Source organism: Aedes aegypti, chromosome 3, assembly GCF_002204515.2.
Source record: "Aedes aegypti strain LVP_AGWG chromosome 3, AaegL5.0 Primary Assembly, whole genome shotgun sequence".
Lineage (NCBI taxonomy): Eukaryota > Metazoa > Arthropoda > Insecta > Diptera > Culicidae > Aedes > Aedes aegypti.
The window spans coordinates 177,302,609-177,326,688 of record NC_035109.1 but is presented as its reverse complement, the minus strand read 5'-3'; the positions used below and the strand labels follow the sequence as shown (position 1 = coordinate 177,326,688).

General features: G+C 37.8%; 3 protein-coding genes across 4 annotated transcripts in view; 2 read left to right on the top strand and 1 right to left on the bottom strand.

Annotated features, from left to right (window-relative positions):
* Positions 1-24,080, bottom strand: part of LOC5573594 (UPF0769 protein CG18675) — a 100,237-nt gene that overhangs the window by 54,920 nt on the left and 21,237 nt on the right. The gene's annotated exons all lie outside the window — the stretch shown is intronic.
* LOC5573593 (protein tipE) lies at positions 865-23,950 on the top strand. 2 transcript variants are annotated; one of them, XM_021851773.1, is made up of 6 exons: positions 865-1,100; positions 2,892-4,306; positions 12,579-13,902; positions 13,970-14,339; positions 14,403-14,639; positions 22,327-23,950. In XM_021851773.1, the coding sequence occupies exons 3-6, from the start codon at positions 13,686-13,688 to the stop codon at positions 22,373-22,375; spliced, it is 873 nt and encodes a 290-aa protein (XP_021707465.1). In that variant the 5' UTR covers positions 865-1,100; positions 2,892-4,306; positions 12,579-13,685; the 3' UTR covers positions 22,376-23,950. The 2 variants fall into 2 exon arrangements, with proteins under 2 accessions (XP_021707465.1, XP_001654727.1); XM_001654677.2 differs by lacking the exon at positions 2,892-4,306 and having other exon boundaries at positions 868-1,100.
* On the top strand, positions 2,914-13,246 carry LOC5573592. The gene is made up of 2 exons (XM_001654676.2): positions 2,914-4,306; positions 12,579-13,246. Exon 1 carries the CDS (start codon positions 2,941-2,943, stop codon positions 4,294-4,296), a length of 1,356 nt encoding a protein of 451 aa, XP_001654726.1. The 5' UTR covers positions 2,914-2,940; the 3' UTR covers positions 4,297-4,306; positions 12,579-13,246.

The window sequence follows — 24,080 nt, the reverse complement described above, 5'->3', positions numbered from 1 at the left end:
CCCAATTACTACCCCACATTGCACATTCAAGGGTCTGATTGTGCTCCTAACCCACCCTCAGTTCGTAATCTTCTCGCCAGTTTGAAATTATATTTTCCCGAAGTGAAAGTAATTTTGATGAGTGATAGCCTAGTGCAGCCCAACTGCATAGTACAGTAGTTTAACCAGAATTTTTAGGTCAGAAGATAAAATCTAAATTTTGTAATAAAAAGGTTGCCATTGCTTTGAAATTCACCCAACATCTAATCAAAACTACTAACAACAGCGATCAATTATCAAAATTCATCGCTCCCTGGAAAATATAATCCCAAGCCCAGGGAAATTTTAAAACTGCTATTTTTTCGAACAATTTCACCTAGTATCTCACTTTCCGGCAGGGGCTTAGAAAATTTTGAAATTTTGTGTTCACAAAGTTGGGCATATTTGTAGTTCTGTGGAGAAAATTTCAACTCGATTGCTTGAAAGGGAACAAAACTACAGCATGCCAAAGTTGAGCACTTTGTATGAAAATCGACATGCGCTGCTATTATTCAGAACAGCACTGTATATTTGACACCAATCTTTGTTCTGCCAATTTATCATAATCTCATAGAAAGTATCTTTCGTTATGTGAATATGCCTAATATTACTACTAAATGTATACCCTATACATTCCATGCAGCAAAACTTCAATGAGTGTTCCACAATGTCAAACTGACATAACAACAACCGAATAAAACTCTTCCTTCACAATTCGTATCCTTGTACTGCTGGTAAACAGCATGTTGAGATTGGGACAATAAAACATGCGCCGGCGCCGTGCAATTTTCAGAATTTTCTACCACTCTGGGAGCGTACAGACAAAAGCTCTAAGGAAAATTTCATTCATAGTACAGAAAGGATACACGATGTACGTAGTTGCAGATGGTCAGTGAAAATTGATCAAAAGCGCTATGCAGTAATCGGTTGGAAGGTGAAAATGATCTCATTAACATCGAAAGTGACGGATTTATTGTGATCAAATGTCGAAACGTCTGAAATTACCGCAGCAATTGAATAGAATCGAACATTTTTAAAGGTTTATAGAACTATATGGTGATTGTTCTGGAACAAAAGGAAAAGTAAGTCTATTTAATAAACGCACAGTTAAATAAGTAGTTCAAACGAATAATCAAATCGTGGGTGTTGATATTGTTCTAGAATTGTAAAACTAGAATGCGTAGAATTTTGGTTTTTCATGATTTTTCATCGAAAAGCGTGTTGCAGGAAAAATTGATTTTTCATCATGGACAATTTTCTCAATGACGACATGCGAGTGAGCGAGATGGTGAATACTAATCCCAAATATATGTCGTCGTTAATTTAGCACATCTAGAACTTGATACTGATAATAACGAACGGTTGGTGAAAAACGAACGGTGTGATATGATTCGTTTAAAAAGAATTAGGCCTTATGCGAAGTGCTCTAGCTCTGATCTTAGTTAGCGAAAATGAGAAAAAGAGAAGGGTGAGATGTAGGACACAAGTCAACAGTAAATGCTGCAGTGAAAAAATAATGGCTATTGCTCCAGTGCATCGCATGAGAAGAGTTCAATCATGAAATGTTCAATGTTCAAACTAAAAAAGAAAGAGATTTACCTTCCAAAATTCTAAATAAGTAATCAATTTTTATATGTAATACCTATACTGCCCATACTCGCATAACAGTCCCATTTCAATTTTCGCCACATTTGAGTTAGCTCCATGAAAAGTGTTTATTTATAGTGTACTTTTCGGAATCATTCCTAAAATTGTATTTTTGTATGGACAAAATGCGAAAAAAAATACCAAACCATGTGCGTCCCATATTGAATATACCCGCATAATAGTCCCATCACTAAATTACGATGAAATACAACCAAGAGTATTAATGTAAGGATTTCTGTAATCTAACATTTTAGTTTCCATCACATTAAAAGTAGAAATAATACAAACTACAGATGTATCAATCAGTTTTATTCAAGAATAATGTTTATTTTTGCTTGACTTGGAAATAGAGAGTCCATGTCGATCATTACTATCGTCATCCGGTAATATCAACGAAATCTCTTGTAGATTCATCGTCCAAAGACATGAAAGGGAAAGCTTATGAGACCAGCGTAGAAATGCATACATAGCCACTGGCATTTGCAGTTGACAAGGTAGGTCAAACTGAGTGTGACATCCAATGCCGGAAAATAAGAAGGTCCTGGATATAGGATGTAGGAAACTTAGTATGGTTATCTACCTCTAGCGAATTTCCAATAGCTACGTTGACATCAGGCCTCTAGAACTTGTCGTTTTTACACCTTGGTCTGTTTCAAATCCAACATCAAATGCAACTAGATCCAGACATTTTTTCTTGTTGGTCGGTCGCACAGGTCCAACCAATGTAGGATAATCTTCAGTTTAATAATTTTGAGTGTATATTGCAATTAAAAGATGCAAAAACTTATAGTTCCGAAAGGAAATGTGTCTTAGAATCTTTTGTAAACTTCAAAATAAATATGTCATCCTCCGCGATAACAAAGTAAGCGAGTTCCAAGTAATGGGACTGGTATGCGGGTATATTTGCGTTTTGCGAGAGAAATGATAACGAGTCCCATTTGCTCTTATCTTGGATTTGCACAGGAAAAACAATCGCATTAACTAAATTTTAGTTATTGGGCATATTCTTATACATCAATGATAATGCGTTGAGCATTGCCACCAGAATTTTCGACTGCCAGCAGCGACGTAACGAAAACTTTTACATTTAATTTTAGATGCGTTTTTCTCGATTTGATGGTTTTCCTAATGGGACTGTATTGCGAGTATGGGCAGTATAGCCCAATATTTATTCGTAAGATCGTACAGTTTTATTTAAATACTTATTTTCGTGTAATAATCAACAGGTAACAGACAACTAAATCAACATCACAATTTGGCAACTAACTGCCAATAATGGGGAAAAAGAAACCAATCCCTGAGGAGGACCTAATTATACCGCCACAAAACTCTCAAATATGTGGCGTGATATGTGTTTGTCAGCTAACCTTCGTGTTGAGCACGGTAGCCATCGTTTATCTGACCGTAGCCATCTACATGCCGTCGTCACGTGTAATGAAAAGTGGCATCGATGAGACCCCAGTCATGTGCACAACCACCAAAGCCCTCAACAAGGATGCATGTGAGTGGGGTTCTTGTGGAGAATGGTGTCTCAGTAAGACCTCGGGTGCTTGCATACAAATTTTTGTACATCTTCGCACCAATGGAAGCAGTTTGACATTCCAGAATTGTACCAATTCGGCCAATAAAACGTGCTATGGGATAGATCAAGAGAATGCGAAGAAGGCTCGTTGTATAGCAGATGAGTGCAAAAACCTTACCGGGACTTTCAACTGCACTACTGGAATGTGCATCAACATTACGGATGCATTTGAATGTGTGTTCAAGAACACAGATAGTCCTTTGAAGTGCTCAGGACGACGAGGCAAGATCACCTGTATCGACATAAATGGGCTATTCTCATGCAATCGTGGAACATGTCGAAAGATAAGAACTCCATACAATTGCGACCGCCGCTGTGTGGATATTCCAACTAGGAATAAGAATATGATACTATTGAGTGGAGATAAAGTTTATCTTTCGCAATGTTCAAATGCGATTGACACAGTAAAGAATACCGAAGTGTGGAATGAATCGGACAACAAAGTTATAATGGCTTCCTGTTATACCATTCAGAATACAAGCAATGGCATCCAGGCTACGGATTGCGTCAATGGGTCTCTCCTGGAAAAGGATGAATTAACCGATCTTACCAACTTCACTTATCTTAGCTACCTGCACTATGCTGTATCCACGCCAATTAAAACTATTGCTCCTTTGGAACAAGATTTGACCATATCCAACGAGTCTAAACTGATGATCAATTTGGAAGGCTGCGTAAACACGCTCCAGGACGAATGCAAAGATTTCCTCAAAGAATACGGCAAGGATGGCACCGATCATAATGCTCGAGCACGATTCCCGTGCTTCTATTCCACTAATAAGCCGGATATGGTGGTGGCTCGTTTCGACATGGAAGCATCATACAAACAGTTCATGGTTGGGTTCTTCGTACCAACCATCTTGTTTGCAGTGTCCTGTCTAACTTTGATATTCTGCCAGAAAACAATCCATATTGGCGATGACGCAAGAATGCGTTTTGTCGGTTGTGCCGACAAAGAAGCTCTATCTGCTAGTGGAGGTGTCAATGGCAAATCTAAAGCCAACTCTGGTGATGGCGGTGGAGGCGGCGACTCGGTTATGGCTCTCTGAGATCCATCACGTAAGGACTGTTTTTTATTTTAACTTGCTTCTCCCGTTACTTTGCAAACGGCAGACTCAGTGAATGAGATATTTTTTCCAAAAAAAAGTATAAAGTAAAATTTAATGAAATTGACTAGATAAAGTCAAAATACTTAGATGCAGCGCCTCCACCGTCATCGTTGAAGCGGTTTCAAAACCACAAGGATTTCGGGACGCTCTGGAGTTTTCACTCGCAGTGCATTTTGATCAATTGGGAAATCCTTGTCGTTTGTATGGAGCGGTTGCTGCATTGGTCTTCTTGGAAAAAATAACTCACTCTCTGAGTCCTTTTTGTATGTAGTCACTTAACGATCAACGCTCTGTCATCATAATCATCGTCATCATCAAAACTTCATAAGCAGTTTTTCTGCTCAAAACTAAAAATTTTCCGATGAAAATGTGTTCACTATGTTTCAGTTGGAAAACATAATACAGTGAACAAAATTTTCTGTAAATTTTCTTGATTTTGAATGAAAAAACTGCTTTTAAAAATTCCGAAATCAATGACGGATCCTGCCCCCTTAATAGATATGTAGAACAAACAGAACATGACCATAGTTCATTATGACTTTTAAATTATATTTATTGTTGCTATTTTATGCTTCTTTTTTTCCTTTATTTTATGGTTCCAAGGTTTCACTGAAACATAGCCTAACTCTTCACCTTGATTTTCTATTGCTATTTTAGAGTTATCTGTTTCAATATTTTTCTACAAATCGCATGACTTTGTAGAGTTTGCTAATGCTAATGCTAATAATGGACTCATTAGAAGTTGAGATTCATTCTCGACGCGTTTCTGCAAAGATATCTCAGATGAGTTTACGTGTTGTGCAGCCTATCAAGAAGTTCCATGTCTTTATTTGATAGTAGGTACGCCTTTAAACATACAATATTGTTCGACTTTTCCTGTGAAATATACATTTGAAAAACTTTTATCCTCAAGTCTATTTTTGACCCTGCCTGTGTCCATATAAGAAATGTTTACAAATTTGACGTTTCTTATAATGGACCCTTCATTTGATTCCCATTATGGACTAATCTGGAAACACAAATTATGGACCGTCTTATGTGGTTTCATTTACAAAACTGTTCAAATATCTGTATGCACCTCAGACCAAATATTTTGCCTGAAACTGCTGGCTAACAATGCAAACGAATTGCAATAATGTTGCTGAGATTCTTAATTTTATATTTTTTTTATGTAGGGGGTCCATAATACGAAAAGGGTCCATAACCAGCATCAACACCCTATATTGTTTTCCAAATACACTATGCCCAGGATCTCAAGAAGTATCCCATACCACGGCATGTATTTAACATTATTTCGAATGTTATGAAACTGAACGGCAGATCACTAAGCGATATATGAATTTCAGGCTTCCGAATTCTCACTCACTCTCACGGTAATGGATTTATCCCTCACAGCAATTTTCAGCGATTAGCTGCCTTGCGATTTTATCCGTCCACAAAACAAAGCGAAAATAGATAATTGCACATTTCCGCAGCTGTGAGAAGTTTGTTCTCTCTTTCTCCGATCCATGGAGAACTTTTCCTGTATGCATCGCCACAAACAGCAGTTGCTTTTATGCACCAATTTAACCACTCCTTTCGTCAAGTTGGTGTGGTAGTATGGTTAGCGTGCACGCATCGCGGTTGTTTTTAGCAATGTTCTAGGTTCGAATCCCGTCGCCGGCACTAGTTTTTGTTTATCCACATAGTGATAATTCTCGGGAGCAGTTGGTGAACGAAAATATGGTGGAGTGAAAAATATATTATCCCCGGAGTGGAGTGATTTTCAGTTATCCACCATCGTAGCTCTAGGGAAAATTAGTGTGAGCGATAAAAGATGTTAATGTGAGGAAGCGAAAAAAGCATTCTCCTTACGTGCGAAAAATCGTAGATTTCGAAACATTGATACGAAAATTCAGAACCCTCATGAATTTGGTTCTATTCAATGATTATTGATATTATGTATCAATATATCATTGGTATCGATACTTTGATTCGATAAGGCTATCCATGAGGGCATTCCACGATAGGACTGATAGCAAAAAGCATGCATGCAACCGAAACAGAACGGTAAACAAAACATGCAAGTGTTATCGGAGCGTCTACTCTGATCACGAAACGTCAAAAGCTCATGGTATAAACAAAAACAAAAACAGCTGGTCGCAGCTATAACAAGGGAGCGGCTTTTCATTGGTACCCAGCGTGCCGATGGTTCTAAAATGTAAACAACCATACAAAATAACGACAAAACAATGGTTTTCGAAAGCATCCATTTTGAAAATTTAGCAGAATTTGCTGATTAAATTGCCAACAGCGCACTGCAGTAGCACATAGCAAATAACTGTTTGTAAACGATACTTTGAATACCTATAATTTGGCGAATTATTATTTTTAATTCTCCGCGTCCAGCCTTAAAACTGGATCTGGACTTGGGTTGGCGGCGTTTCCATTTTAGTTCCATTTGACAGCCACCCTCCACCCTTGCCTTATAATTGTATCAAATCAAATATCCAAGGTATCTATTAAGGTGAAGATGAATCGAAGCCAAACTTCAAATTTTAAAGAGCACGGATCTGGAGAACTAAACATCCGTTTAAGCTGAAAACTTAAGAGATTGGTCACTCGCTGGTGGTGACCAATGGGGCTCTGCACTGTTTTGATTTTGTATGAGGTTTTGACGTTTACTGGCCTTGTTGTTTACTAAATTTATGAAGGAGTGAAAGAGTGAGACTGATTTCTGGGCAGAGTCCCATCGATTAGGTTTTCAGCTCAAACGGTTGTTTGATTATCCAGATTCGTGCTCTTGAAAATTTAAGGTTTGGCTTCGATTCATCTTCACCTTAAGTAAGTAATACAATATGTCAAATTGCTGAATCCGCCATATTGGAAACACGGTGCACCGACAGACCGTTATTATGAAAGAAAATTATCCATCAAATCTGAATACATGGCTCGATTCCTGAGGTCATTTTGCTCCTCTGGGCAAATTTTTAAAAAAATCCTTAGGAGGAATTTCAAGAAATCTTATTTTAACGTTTTTTGACTAAAAAAAGCAATATAATCCAAATTTAAAACATGTAAAAGCACTGAAAACATACATAAATGCTCAAAAAGTTGGCCAAAATGTTCATAATTAATATATAATTGTTACCGTTGTTATAATTAGATATATTTACAACTGACTTAACTTACTAGATTGGCTTAAGTATGATTTTGAATGAATTAAACCAGAAAACTTAGTTTTATGCAGGCATTGCATTTCATCTCATCATTTGATCATCTGAAAAAGATATGGATTGAATAACGCAATATAATATTAGAGCTCTTTGATCGATCTTTGATCAATATATTTGACTCATTTGATGCTCGATGAAATCATTCAAACACAGTAATCCATGCGGTTCTGGAAAACAGTTTTGACAATGACACCGTTGGGCAATGGGTATGGAGGGCAAACGGCAAACGAAGGTTAGTGAATGAAACACATTTTTAAGAAAAGCAGTTTTCATTTAATTTTCTTAGGGTAAAAGCACCGGTTTTGGCCAGCCTAAGAGAAAATGTCAAAAAAAAATAAATGGGAAGCCGTATTTATACTACAAATATGTCAAATGCAATCTTTCAATCCATATTATGTGTATGAAATATCAAAACTGAGCTAAAACCATTTTTTCACTTTGAAAATCCCGTTGGTCAATATAGGCCAACGGAACCAGTTTCGGCCAGAGATTTAACTTCGGTTCCTAAATTGGCCAATTGCATTGATTTCTCATGAGAATGGCCAAATTAGGAGTGCCCTGGCCAAATTAGGTGTATGGGAGTTAAAATTATAAGGAAAATGAATTGTTTTTCTTATGTTTTGAATCAATTTGGACGAGTAAATGAATGTAGCTCTATCATATGAATGTGATCTACTGAACACAAAAGGTTCCATGTTGATTGGCTATGTAAAACGGTGTATAATCCACTATGGCTACAACTGGAGTATGGCCAAAACCGGTGCTTCTACCCTATAGGTTTTTCAGCATGTTACAACAGTGAAACATGATGCGATGTACGTTCTATGTAAGTTGCGCGTTCTACTTGAAATTAAATATAAATGCTGGAAAATGGAAGCCAGGGCCCCTTAAATGGACATTCTAAATATATGTATTTTAAAATTCGATTATTTGTGGTTCGTTTATTTGAGATGGATTGAAGCTATATTCTAATAAAATATTCTTTAAAATCAAAAGCTGCAATAACATGTTTGCTTATATCTCCTGCATACATGCAAATAAACTTGTAAGGCTCTTGAATTTAGAGTAACGGAATGGAGAAATATTTGAAGCATTGTTTGGCAAATTACTCACTAAGTTTGTTTCACCGATTCCGATAATTGTTCACTGGAATCTCATCAGCTGAACACTTTGATAGGATAAATTACCGTATCTCCGTAAAACTTCACAGATTACGGTTAATTTCTTTCATTTGCAATATTCAGAGGACCCGACGCGGTCATTAATTACGCGGCAGAGATTCGTACGGTAGCACAAACCCCATAAAAAAGAAGTCCTTATTTGACCCGTTCTAGAGAAAGCACAATAGAAGTGTACACTTTCTCTTCTCTTTTGAACAAAAACAGCCATCATTGAGGTTAACAAGTAGAAGCATTAGCCGTAGAAGGCCAATGTCGCGACTGCTCGTGTGACCAACATCTAGTTAACCACGCTCTCACAGTGTTTTCGGTGCTGAAAAGTAGCACTTTTCAGTACTGTTTGGAAAGCGTCAGCCAAATATCCTATTCTCTACTCTGCCATAGCATCTGATTTTATATGTGACGTGCGATCCAGGTACAAGACTGGTGATATTGTCGGCGCGGTAAAAAGTTAGAATAAGTTTCTCGCCGCAATTAAGTTTTTCCTCAGAATCTATACGAGATACCTATCTTCGGAAGTGGTGCATTCGATTCGAATCCGGACCATACTTGTTTGGGAACGGATCGTCCAGCATTCGTAGAGGTGGCAGAAGAACCCGCTACTGTACGCACCTCTTCTGTCATCCAATAGGGAATATGGGTCTATGTGATGTAAACCAGACATCATGTATACGCGCTTCACATCAAGAGCTTGAGATCAGCTTGCCATGAGCGCACAAAAATAACCGCGCGCTTGAGCACGTGCTATGGTGAGACACATTTTTTTAGATCTCATGTAGCAATGTACTAGCTCAAACGATCACATCTGCACTGGCTCATGTGCCGTCTCATTAGAAAATCTCAATGTGACAGTGCATTTGAGACTCGCTGCCAAAGGTTCCAAAAGCAAGGGAAAGGGATCAAATCATGGATTAAACTGCCTGTAAGCACTGATGCGGTTCAACGCGGTTAAGATTCTAGCATTTGAATTGAAAAACTTGTGCTGGCCACCAAAGAAGCATAGACATAGACCGAAGCCGTATGCTTCCGTGGAGCTGTTGTACTAGGCAAACATAACTGCAAGAAAAGTACTCCAAGTAAGCGCATGCGACGAGCCTCACGAGATGTCTCATGAGACTCCCTCACTAAGATATACAGTGAAACCTCCATGAGTCGATATTGAAGAGACCATCGACTCATGGAAATATCGAGTCATGGAACAGCAATCCTTTGGAAAGCTACTTCTAGGGACCATCATAGTAACCATAAAATTTTGTTTTTAGTATGGTTCCATGAGTTGATATCGAGTCATGGAACATCGACTCATGGAGGTATTACTATATTTTGTACGTATCTGCATCTCGTGTCTCACATAATCTGTGAGCTGCGATATGGGATATCGCATGGCACACTAGCTCATTTAGGTATACATGAGAAATACGACACTCTGATGTAAACGAGAAAATTTATGACATTCGTAGATACGACTATGTCGCAGCCAACGCGATTGAAAAATACTGAAATGATACTACACATGGATGTACGCCCGCGTGGTTTCTGTTGAAATGTTAGTTTGTGCTTTTGGAAATGATCCAGCTTAAAAGGAATTTTTCGTAATAGCAAAAAATGTTGTATGCAACTCGTTGCAAAACTCGATTTTTTCAGCACTCGTTGTATTTATCCAACTCGTGCTGAAAGAATCATCATTTTGCAACTTGTTGTATAAATAACAATTGTGTTTAGATTTATCAGTATCTTTGGATAAACTGCTCCGTTGACTGATGTTTTTTTTTTATAACGGTTTAATTTGAATACAATATTTTTCACTTTTTCTTTCATTAAAACGACTGGCTGCATATGACGTTACATGACAACATAATCGGGGCTATATTTTCCTCTTCGCGAATCTCTTTCAGCTTCCTATTATTCAAACTATCAGGTCAACAAGTACCACACTAGGAATAAGTTTGGGTGTTTATTTTACAACATTTCGGAATTTCAAACCGCCCCCTACCCTCTCATGGTCTTTTGCCCCCACAAAATTTTTAAAATTTGTTTAGACCGTGGTCACGATAACCAAACCTCCCCTACCCTATATGACCACGTGGTTTATGGACGACCTCTCATCAAAATCGACACCCTATACTATAATCTAGCAATATAACGTAAACGACATTTTATGCACATTTTTCATTATCAAATATAAATCATAGAGCTACTATTGGAAATTATCCCCCATCCACGTTAAAGAATTACCATATTTTGTTAGTACTGCACTGCCGTGAATTGCAAGACAGTCCCATCTGTAAAAACTAGGCATTGAGAAAATGGGCTGTGAAGTTTCTAAATTAGTTTTCCATACGAATATTCAAAACATTCCTGAGGATTGGAACATGTTTGAATCTTAATGAAATTTTCTCAATTTGCTTTTTACTACTATATGTTTTCGAGAAAATTATAAATAGACGGGGTTGGTGGTCTGATGGCTACTGCTTCTGCTTCATATGCAGAAGGTCATGGGTTCAATCCCAGGCCCGTCCCTTTCCTTGTACTTTGTAGTTGTATATCTCTCACTTGCTTCTATCTTCCATTCTAAATATATCACACTCAAACTATTCGTTCATAGCAAACGCTAGAACCAGAGACGGACTAGAAACCGTTTCCCTAACGCTTCCTACTTCCACGCGCACGCCTTTCTTACGCCTGATACATAGGCAGTCTGCTAACCACAAAAGCAAACCTCTCTGCCATGCCTTTCTCCCAATCCATACACTCCCGCATGAACTGACGTGGATGCAGTGGAATATACGGTCTACGTGGGAGTCAGTTCAATGCATCATCAATTCCTCCCCCTTCCCCTCATTGGTCTGCATTCTGACGTGGCAGGTGCCATTGTTGCCTAAAAATAGAAGATCACCAGCACTTATACACTGAGGATGCCTGTTAGTCCCAAGCAGTCATTCGGTTGGTTCCTTGTGTAAGTGCAGCTGATCTGGCGATACTGCAGTGCATCCACGGGCGGCCAATCAAGCTCAAGCTCAAGCTCAAGCTCAAGCTATATGTTTTCGAGAAAATTATAAAGATGATCAAAACACGGTTCATTTGTGTGTTACACGGTGCGGAAATCTGTAGTGGGACTGATATGCGCTAAATTTTCATTATGGGACAATTTGACTTGCCTGTTTTTACCTATTTTTTCCGAACAAATCATATTACCTCACTAGTGCAGCTGAAAGAGCATTGGAAGATATGTTGAAAACTGAGCGCAACTGAATTTTGACGAAAATGCAGATGGGACTGACTAGCGGTTCACGGCTGTGCACTGTCAATGGAACTTTCACACTTTGCTTTGCACTTCGATACATTTTCGAGAAAAATATAAAAATAACTGACAGGGTGCCGGTTGTTGCCTATAGCTGATTGCCTAACAGAAAAAAATCATGGCATAATAATGAAAAGTCCTATAAACTTTTTTTACGTCAATCGAAAAATTTCAACAAGGGCGAATTAATGAGTTATAAGAGTAACAGCCCTATTTTTTTTTTTTTTTTTTTTTGTTAGGCCACTAGGCCACTTGGCCACTACTATGCCGAGGATCATTACAGAATCTATTTATATGCTAGTTCTTATTGCTATTTCTCTCATACCGAGCAGGTAGAGGAGAGTGCTGCCGTTGGTCCAATCCATATCCATATCCAAATCCATTGGTGTGCGGTGGTTCATTTTGCCATGTATATGTGTCGTGTGAGGCATAAAAGCCAACTATCTTATTTTAACGAACTCAGTAAACCAGTACTTAAAAATTATGCGATTCATTATTCTAAAAAAATCCTCTCCACTTTCATTTCAGGCATTCCTCTACTGCAAGAAGACAGTCCAGTTCATCAATCAGGTGTATTTTCACTTCACTGATTTGCCGTCAGAAGTTTCAATTTCCTCTTCTACCACTACTTTCGATCGAACCGAACATGTCGATTTGTTTCTCGTCTTCTTTAAATTGAGTGAGCACCGTATAGTTCTTAGTTTCCCCGAGAAGGAAAGGAAGCGTGAGAGTGTTAAGATTTAATGACAATAACACACATTTTATCCCTTTCAAATCCACTTAAGGCACGAATGCGAATATTTGAATGCGTAAAGCATAACGCGTAACGCAGAGGAGAACATAATTTGCGCTGAAGAATATCGAGACAGCTGCTCCACCACATCCAATGACCAATATGATAAGTTAATACCAACCCGAAGTGTATTCCAAGCATAATAGATACCGTTTATAGTTGTGTTGTCTACAGGAGAGAGCTTCTATTTTGATACCAATATTGTTGATTAAAGTTAATATCCGCTTTTGTGAAACCAAAAAAATGCAATAGCCTGAAGTTACCAATGGCTTGAAAACGGAAAAATGGTGTTTCGTATTTAGTCATGCGTATCGTATAAAATATGTTGTTGCGAAAGCTTTCGTTAAATTAGATTGGGTTTTGAGATTTTATTGAAAAGCAAAGTTGAAAATCTACACCAATATTGAAGGACACGTGAACGTAGTCAAATACAACAAAACAGCAACTGCAACATTACGCCACGAATGCTCAAACAACAGCATCGTCTAACGTGTTCTAAATGAGTTCCAGAGCCCAAAACACTGTGGAACACAGGACAACATCAATAAGAGCAGCAGATAGAGCGAAATCAGAGGAATGCGTGAATTATCAGACTTTAAACTACTTAACATGCTTAAGACATCACACATAGAGCAAGTAGCAAAGCAAAGCAAATAGACGAATTAGTACTAGGTAACACTCGGTTGAAACCTATCTAAAAATAAAGGATCTTGGAAACGGAAAACCAAACCAAAAACATATGAGAATCGCTTTAAACCAAAAGAAACCTATTAATAGCACATAAAGCAACCAGTAGTCTTATTCATTCCGTGCAAGCTACAATCATCAAAACCGGATCCAAAATGAGGTCGAACGAACTACGCTCATCCTCATCAACACTTTCGGCGGCTCCCAGTTTGGTAACAATGAGCAAGCCTAGCTTAAACAATAGCAAAGCTAGTCTAACGCACAGTCGACAAAGCGTTGCCGAGTCCGACAAAGAACCAAAACCTCCTACTCGAGAGGAGATGATTGCCGAGCTGCTGGAGAAGGCAAAATTCTACACATCACTTTGTCTAGGTGAGTTAACTACATATGTCACTATCATGTGAATGAAGTTCTAAATCATGGTATCATACTGTTACAGGCACGACGGCAATTCTATCGGTGTTTGCGTTTCTATTTCTGATACCATTCGTGGTAGATCCGGCCATATCAACCATCGTGGCTGACTATGACCCGGTCCCTGTGACCTGCATTCTGACCGAGCACGTCTACGCCGAAGGCATGCGAAACTGTACCTGGAGTTCATGTCGCGAGGGTTGCACAACGGCAGCCATAAGATGCCACCAGATACTGGTCAACTATTCCAAAATTGCATATCACGAATGGCAGAAAGAACCACGGGACCTTAATAGCGTAGAGTGGGACGTCATGGACACCAAATTTCTGGTCAACACGGAGGGATGTGGTTACCCTCCAAGGGTAAATTGTACAGAATTTGCAAAGAAGTACGGGTAAGTAGATAGATGTATAATGGATGTAACAGTTATGATTGATTTATCTTCTCAATCTCTTAGGTCAGCCCATCAAGGGGAACCCTTTCCATGTTACTATAGTCGTGCCTATCCCGAAATGGTGGTCGCTCGCTATTCCTGGGATGACAATCTGAAGCATCTGATTCTTTCACTAATCATACCAAATGTGCTCTTCGCCGTTTCAATCGGAGTGCTTAGCTATTGGTACTGTCCGTGTTGTGACAAAGCCTGCCACAAATCTCCCCGCGTCTACGCAGAAAAGTATCCTACCAAGGAAAAGTGAGTATGGAACGCCGAATGGTCATCACTACAATGCTTTTCTTTTCTTTTCTTTTGAAGGTAGTTGACATTTTGACTCCAACCAAATCCACAATCAGTTTCAACCAAAATCAATTCCAAACACTATATCCAAAGTGACGAATGAACAAATGAAAATAAAACATATCACGCCAGCAGCATTTTGCCAAAATTCTCTGTGTCTGTGTGCGCTCTTCTGTTCTTACTATGCAAAAACCTGCTAAATCTTTTCAACACTCTGATGATCAATATCTTTCCTGGCGCGTTATGTACCAGATATATCTTCGATGTGCGTACGCCCTCAACAAGTATTTCCACTTTTGTAATATAAGTCCACACCACGTTTATTTTTTTCTGAAGAAATCACTCGCTCTTTTTTCGCTTTCAACCTTTCACCCAAAATATGCTTTTCACATTTTTTAAATTCATATTTATGCAGTACTAAGGAGCACACTATCATTTTTAGAAGGTCGTCAAATCAAATCACTTTAAACAAATGATTGCACAAGTAAGATCGAATTACAAAATACGTATTGTACGTTGATTGAAAACCTGCCCAAGAATGCTAGTGCGCACACAAAAATAAATCATATTTCTACCTCTAAGCCTTGATTACACTACCCATACTTTGTACGAGTGTTTGTTCAAAAAAATCGCCAATATGCGCAATATATCTACTATTCGAGGTTTTGTTAGAACGACACGGTTCGACGACTGATGGTCATAGTCATGCCAGGTTGGAAGACGTTGAGTAGGGCAAACGTGTCCCGTTAACCTTTACGTTGTAAGGTCTACCGAATCGAGCCCTAGCATCATCATTTTATTTCACCATAAGGTCATTGGTCTGGTAATTTGAGAGTTTCGGAATTTAGTCCTATAACCGGTAATAGTTTTTGGATGCAACATCAACAACTTAACATTATCTTGTAGATTGTCAAAAGACTTGAATGATTACCCAAAATTGACACAAGTGATAGAAATGGGTTGAAGATCTCTGGTTTTACAGTCGCCCCACAGTTATGGATAGTACACAATATGGTTCGTAGTTGGATTAAACGGAGGATATCTCATAAAAAGGAGTTGCTATTATGCATTTTAACTACGACAACCATGAATATATACAGCATCGCTCTGCCGTTCTACGCATATTTATCCCGCGGTCCATTAGGTTTACATAGAACATGGGACAAGAAGGCATCGAAGAGTAACCCATTAATAACTATTACCGCACCGCCTAACTCAGTGCAGGAAATTAAGCCGTTTCATGACAGATTGGCGTGATGAAAAACAGCCTATAACGATAAGAAATTGCAAAAAATTGATTTTCTACGCCCTTTCTCTGTTCCTGGGAAATAAAATGTCTAGGGGAAGACCCAAGTAACCACTAACCCGCTAATTTGCCTTTTTGGCCTTATAGGGCTATTATATGGATAATTAAGGACATGTCAGCCTTAAAATCGCCCTATATTTGAACACAGGGGGAACAGCTTTTAGGTTACTTTGGGACGAAACAGAATTGGTGATCTAATGAATACCACTTCTGCTTCATAAGGAGAAAGTCATGGGTTCAATCCCAGGCCCGTCCCTTCCCTTGTACTTTGTAGTTGTATCTTTCACTTACTTCTATCTTTCCACTTTTGATCTACCATAGTTGATCTATTACAGTTCATAGCATTTGCTAGACCCAGTGACGGATAAAAAACCGTTTCCCTACGCTTCCATTCTTCCATCATTATAGCACGCCTTTCCTTAATGAGCCTCTGTACGTGCCATAAATTCTTTTGTTCTTTTGACATTTACTGTGCGCCATGTATTGGTGATGTCTCGCCTTCTCTCACGGGCAACTTGAAAACAGGGCGCACAGTAAAAGTCAAACGTTTTATAGCATGCATAGGCTCATATATAGGCAGTTTACTAACCAACCAGCAAGCCTCTCTGCCATAAAATTATACCAGCCCTACACCTTCCCGCATGAATAAGCGTAGATGGTCTACTGAGGGAGCCAGTTTAATGCATCATCAATTCCTCCCTCTTCCCCTCATTGGTCTGCATTTTGACGAGAGAGGCGCCATTGTTGCCTTAAAATAGAGGATCACCAGCACTTATACATTTAGAGTGTCTGTTAATCCTAAACATTCATCCGGTTGGTTCCTTGTGTAAGTGCAGCTGATCTGAAGATACTGTAATAGCAACCACGGGCGACAAATCAAGCTCAAGCTCAAGCTCAATAAAATGTCTAGGGGAAGACGAGGTAAGAGCGCTCGCCGGTGTTAGATGTTTGGCATGAAAATAGCAAGAACCTTTAGTTTGGCATGAAAATGGCAGTTTTTTTGAAACTTCACTAAGCACTTAACTTAAATACAAGGATTTCATCAAACCGTAGCGTTTAGGGTGATATTTACATCAAATTTTCCATAAAAAATATCATAAAAGAAGTTTTGGCTCGTTTATATTGAATTTCGTCTAAACTTAATAAACACTCACTTCAGGATTTTGTAAGGATTTTTTGCTGTTATAAGGTTTTGACGTTTTGTCATTGAGGCAATCCGGTTTTGTACATTGTCGCCATGAAGGGGACAGACCTTGTGTAGTGGTTAGAACACACGGATCCTAAAGCTAAAAATTTCGTTAATAAGAATTGAAAAAAAATTGTCGCAATGATTTTTAATCATATTTTGTTATGAAAAATTACCCTTAGTTGATCCATAATTGTGAGATGACTGTACTAACTCTTCAGATTGGCCATTGTCAGTTTGAGGGGTCTATTTTGTAATTCGAGCGAATTCACGTGACTCGTCTGAAGTCATTGTCGATCAAAGTAAGCATGCATATTTCAGATGTCACCCGTCGACTCCCATAGTAATCCAGTCACATAGAGTGACAACTGTCGATAAACTCGAGTGACAGAGCCAAGTCGAGCATAATTTTTGGTCGACAGTGACTCCAGTCGAGTCGCTTTTGATCGATTCGACTTATAAAATAAGGCCCTGATCATGCGAGAATCCTTATTACTGAACGATCCTTCTGGCTAGAAACGCTTTTGTTGTTAATAAGAAGTCCCGGGTTTTTTTGTAGACTCCGGGAACAATTTAACAGTAGGGCGAGGTTGAGACGATGGTTCCGATGCACGTCCATATACCAGTACCATTGTTTTGTTCCTCTCAGGAAATTAATCAATAGGGCGATATTCAAAATTGAAAAGGCAATAGATGGCTCTTTTTCAATCCTGAAGCAAAGAGAGCACCACGGAAGATGAACTAAACACAAAAAGTTATGTGTTCACTTTACGCTTGATTTCCAATCATTACTTTTTTATCTAGTTTCCTAACTGCAAGTAATTTACGTTTTTCATTATGTTCTATACGTTTTGACAGTTCTCCGACTACCAAGTCCGAAGTTTGAAAAATTTGAGAATCCAGCGTAGCGCGAACAGTAACTGGAATACAAAAAATCAGTGTCGACGCTCGGCGGTTAGTGAAAGAAGCTGAATGTTCGAAAGGTTGTTGCCTGTACTTTTTGACGCTGGTGCCAACTGTTAGCATTGAAGAACGAAATAAACAGTCGTTACCCTGTTATGATTGATAAAGAGTTCACTTTCTTTGACTTAGGGCCCTATTTTATAAGTCGAGTCGATCAAAAACGACTCGACTGGAGTCACTGTTGACCAAAAATTTCACTCGACTCGGCTCTGTCACTCGAGTTTATCGACAGTTGTCACTCTACGTGACTGTATTACTATGGGAGTCGACGGGTGACATCTGAAATATGCCTGCTTACTTTGATCGACAATGACTACAAACGAGTCACATGAATCCGCTCGATTTACAAAATAGACCCCTTAAGAGTCTATTTTGTAAACCAAGCGGATTCATGTGACTCGCCTGTAGTCATTGTCGATCAAAGTAAGCATGCATATTTCAGATGTCACCCGTTGACTCTTTCATAGTAATCCAGTCATATAGAATGGCAACTGTCGATAAACTCGAGTGACAGAGCTGAGTCGAGCAAATTTTTTAGTCGATAATAATTCCAGTCGAGTCTTTTTTTGATCGACTCGACTTATAAAATAGGGCCCTTAATTTTCTGGAAACTGTCTAAATAGCGTAATTTTTTATAACTTAATTGGTTCTTTCAGATGTTTCTGAGGGGTCTATTTTGTAAATCGAGCGAATTCATGTGACTCGTCACTCGTCAGTAGTCATTGTCGATCAAAGTAAGCATGCATATTTCAGATGTCACCCGTCGACTCCCATAGTAATACAGTCACATAGAGTGACAACTGTCGATAAACTCGAGTGACAGAGCCGAGTCGAGCAAAAATTGTGGTCGACAGTGACTCCAGTCGAGTCGTATTTGGTCGACTCGACTTATAAAATAGGGCCCTGAATAACAAAACAAGAATCGTATCGGAATCAATACTTTGTTGCCCCTCACTGGCAATTTAGTAATATGACATGCACTACCACTACACTGAGCATTCGGGTTCACAATATATCTAAAACCGGTCACAGTGATGTACTCGAACAGGAAAAAAGGGCGAACGGCATTTGGAAGACATGGAAAAAATTAAAAAAAGAGTATTCGATTACAGGAACTCTGCTACTGATGGTGGGAAATTCTAGAAAATTTTTGCAGTTATTTGTCTCCAACAACCCCTTCGCGGATAAAAAAAACTCCAATAGCACATTCAGATAATCTTATTGGATTTTTTTCAAAAGATTTTTCACAGATAACTACAAGAAAATCTTCAAGGAATTTCTCAACAATTTTCTTAGAGTTTTCAGAAATTCCCTCAGGGGTTTTCCAGCAATTCTTGTAACATACTTTCAGTAATTATTCGCAAAAATGTTTTTGAGTTTCTCCATAAATTCTTCCAAGTGTTCACTAGTAATTTTTCCGGGATACAGTGGAATTCCGTTTTTGGCAACAAAGTTGAAATTTTCAGTTGCCAAAAACGGAACCGTGCCAAAATCGGAACCCATATTTCAAATTTTATTTTTCAACTATTGGTTTTGAAAGCATCATTACATTGTTAATACATTATTTTTATGGAATCATAAGGCGTTGAGACTTCGAAAAGATTCACTTCGAAGCATTTTCCCGAAGGGTTATACTATGCTATGAATCTATAGCTCCGTAATATTAAATCTGGCAAACGATTTCCTGGTCGCGTTTTAACGCCTCAACGTCTTCAATTATTTTTTAGAAGCTTTATTCACAATTTTTGTGTAAGAGGGCCATGTAAAACCAATAATCGCATTAGTGACTTTTATTGAAGAACTGGACATTTTCTTAAAACTATGAGAGAAAACGAAAACAAAAATGTTTTCTTTTAAAGACGTATTTGCGAATCAAAAGCGCTGGGTATTTCAAAACGGCATGACCTTTTTTTTCTAATTAAATGAACATTTAAAATCAGTTTAACTTTTGGACTTTAGCATAAAATCTGAAAAATTCGGTAAGTTTAGAATTGCTCCTTCAATTTATGTTTCTGATAAAGTAAAGCATTTTATAATGAATGGTTGACTGTATCAAAAGGGCAAACATAAACATGAGAAGATGCATAAATGTCTTGTAATTGTGTAGAATTTAATTTTTACTTGAAATAATTTTTAATTCAGCTTGATATATGTTTTACACCTGCCTTATGAAATCAACTGAAATTAACAGGATCCTGTTATGAAACCTCAAGAACCTTATAGGAATCTTCAGGTTCTCATAAGAAATCTACAGAAAAAACGCCTGAGCTCTGAAGCATCTGGGCAAGCGTAGGATCTCGCATAGAGTTCTCAGGATCTTGCTAAGGATTTTGCTATGAGTCATCATCTTGGAATTCCGCTGCGATGTTGCCGTAAATTCTCAAGTCTCCGATGAAAAAAATTAAAAGTTTATTATTATTAGGCTACCACTAGCACACCTCAAATTCCTCTGGGAACCTTTTCAAAATCCTCAAGCTTTCGCCGAAAATATTAAAAATATTACTGGAAATTCACATTATCCCGCTTAAAATTTACAAGACGCCCTAGAGTTTATTAGGAATCACCAGATTTTGGACATAATCCTCCATAACCAGTTATACACTCTAACGATCCCTCAAGAAGCTCTCAGTGTCCACTTGAAATCTGCAGATATCCACATGAATTCGTTAAAATTTCTGAAAAGTCCCACAAGAACGAAGAATCCCTTAAGGATCCTCCAGGGTACAGTTAGGAAACTCATAGACTCAGCTCGTAAGGAACATTTTGATGATGTTGAGACTAGTATCTGGATCGTCTCTTAACAAATCTAACGCCTTATAGAGTCTATAGAAAAGAGAGAACGTAGCTTTAAATACTTGACGCAGAGAGATCACACCAATACCATAAAAACACTCTCAGTCGTATTTATCGCACGCTCGAATGGTATTATTGAAAATAAATTGTAGTTTGGACTGTAGTCGCGTTTGTCATGTTATTTAATGAAATTTAAAAAAAGTTATGATACACGACATTTTGCTGCACATATTTGTAACTATTATTGCGGTTTTTTTTCACATACGCAATGTATATAAATCCATAATAATAAAGACAGCGAGACAAAATTTATGGTTGTAACTCTGTGTGAGTCATAGATTTTTCATTGCTCCTATGTCGGTGCTGGTGCTTTGTTCGAACAAGCTGTTCCAAATCTGAAGAACAGTGTTTTTTTTTATTGTATCACCTACACAGTTAAAACTAATGAAGATTACACGTCATGTACACTTTATTTATGCGATGTAAACACGACGTCATGTAAATAGTCTTGAATCATGTAAATTTGTGTTATATGTAACGTAACCACATAGAATCCTGCCGGATTACATGACATATAATTGATGTTTACATGACATACCATGTAAATGTCCATTTTATACCACGCTCCGATTATGTGCATTATACTCAGAAATTTACACATTTCGTTCGAACTGTGTACTGGCAGACTCAAGTGGGCTGGTCACTCAATATGAATGCCTATGAAAAAAGAATGGTCTTAAGTTGAGATATTGGTGGAGATTATTGGTCTCATGAAACGTTGCCTATGTATGACCAATGACCATTCTGAAGTAAATAAGCGCGTACGCGAGTCCTTAGTAGTTGGTGAGATTTGGGGAAACATCGACGAAAATGGAGATCTGGAATGTAATCAGTGTGGAGTTGACATGCTATTCAAGTGACTAAAGCAACCGACACGATAATATTTACAAAAATTTACAAATTTTAATGGCATTGAAAAATGTTGCCAAAAACGGATCCATTTTGTTGCCAAAATCGGGGGGTGCCAAAATCGGAGCATGCCAAAAACGGAGCATGCCAAAAACGGAATCCCACTGTAATAGTTAATTTTTTTTTACCAAATAACGAAAGTCCCTCAAACCGTATGATCGTGTAATGCAAGCGTAGTGTAATCAAAGCTTAAGTTTCATACAGTTGAACTTTGATGAAAGAGAAATCCTAAAAAGACAAACCTATAGATTCTATGTACCTACTAATTTTATATGCACTGTTTTGCATAATTTTGATCACTATGATAATCATCGTTCAACTGTTTTATCATTTTCTTAACATTCCACTAGGCGTGCCCAATTTACTATACTGGTGTTTTCATTAAAAATATATACAATATTTCGCTTCTTTTTTCTCATGTTTTATAGCAAACTTCTGTGCCGTAGTGACGATGAGGAAGACGAACTAGACTACTGAAAGTTTATTTTCGGTTTTTCATCACGCAGCAGCTGATTTTATAAAATTACAAATCAACATTTTCCATCACACACCAACCACCAAAATTCACGACAAACTTATTTTTCTTCAGTTAGTCTTCAAACCAAAAAAAAATCCGTCGTCGTCTAACGAAATTGGTGCAAAATTTTGTCCATTATCAAAGAATCCGGAGCAGCAACCATTTTGCAGTTTTGAGAGTAACCGATTTTGAGTATCTAGTTAGTTTCTAGATTTTTTTAAATCTCTTGCTGCATGTTATAGATCATTCATATAGTTCAGCAAATGATCCAAGCACCATTACATCAGACGATTATTATTTTGAAATTGCAGTTACAGCTTTCGTTAATAAATGCTTTGTACCATTTAGCTTCAGCAAAATACTTTTATTGCCATTTCAATAGATTAAAATTCTGTTTCTACACGTTGAAGGATTTTATTATCGTAAAATAGCATGCTGCTACTAAGTTAACTAAGTGTAAAAAACGACAATTCTATGTTATCTAGAGCTTCATCATGTACCGTATCGGCTTCGTGTAAATATTGTACAAAAGCTAGTTGAATCTGTCTCACCAATGTAAATAAATCGAATATTGAACAGATCAAAACGTGATATGCAAATACTCTGCCAAATGCAATATTCAATGTCTCAATGATAGTAATTGCGTCTTAAATAAGGGTACACTTGTTTTACCACCATGAGTCATGAGGAGTTGTTCTACCATAAATGAAACAAAATTTTGCAATCCCAATATTTACAGGACCCTTTGCAAGTTACTTAATATCTTTAGATTATTGTTAATTCATTTTCTCTTACTATTAAAGCCATCTTTTTCCTATTTTTATTAATTGAACTTTTCTTCGAACGTAACACTTCTCCTAATATACTTATTTATTTCCGTTTCTTTCTATTACCTGTATTCTTACGCTTTCCTTTACAAATCTTTTGGTAACTCCAAAAACAACCTACACCTAAAATCACCAACACCGGAATGAACTCCCACAAATCCACCATTCCAGTAAGGAATCTTGGAACATTGAGTATCCACAAGATTACATTACTAAAATCTGAGATCAAGCAGCATCAGTGAAGTCACCATCGCAAGACCAAACCTCAGCAATGCCAGAAACGACACCAGCGGGTCATGGCCAACAAAATGCCGCCTGAATGTTTATCAGTTTTCGCCAGCAATCATCATCGTCAATGTTTCTTCGGTTCGCTATTCCAGACCAACAGAATTTTATTTTGTGTCGAGAAGCATTTTAAGATATTTGTTGAAAGTCGTGTTTTAGATAGATACAGCAAACTAAATCCAAAGAACAAATTATATAAAGTAGAACAGTTTATATTTTTAAAGTCCGCTATGCGATCAAGATAAAGAACAATGAAAGTTGTGCGCTTCAAAGTTAAATATTTTCGATTCGGTAAATTAATAAGTGAGACAACAAGTTAAGAATCTATCACTCGAGAGAATTATCGAGTATGAGACGAGGAAAATCTTTTACGAAATAACTACTACTAGCAGATATATTGTCACGCTTGACCATTGAAATTCAGTCTTTAAAAACATAGTGATGATACGACTATAAGAAAAAATCGCACATGAAACAGATTTGTAATTTTTGGAGAAAAATCAGAGACCTTTATGATATAATAAAAAGCATCGCTTTAAAAAAAATATGTGCA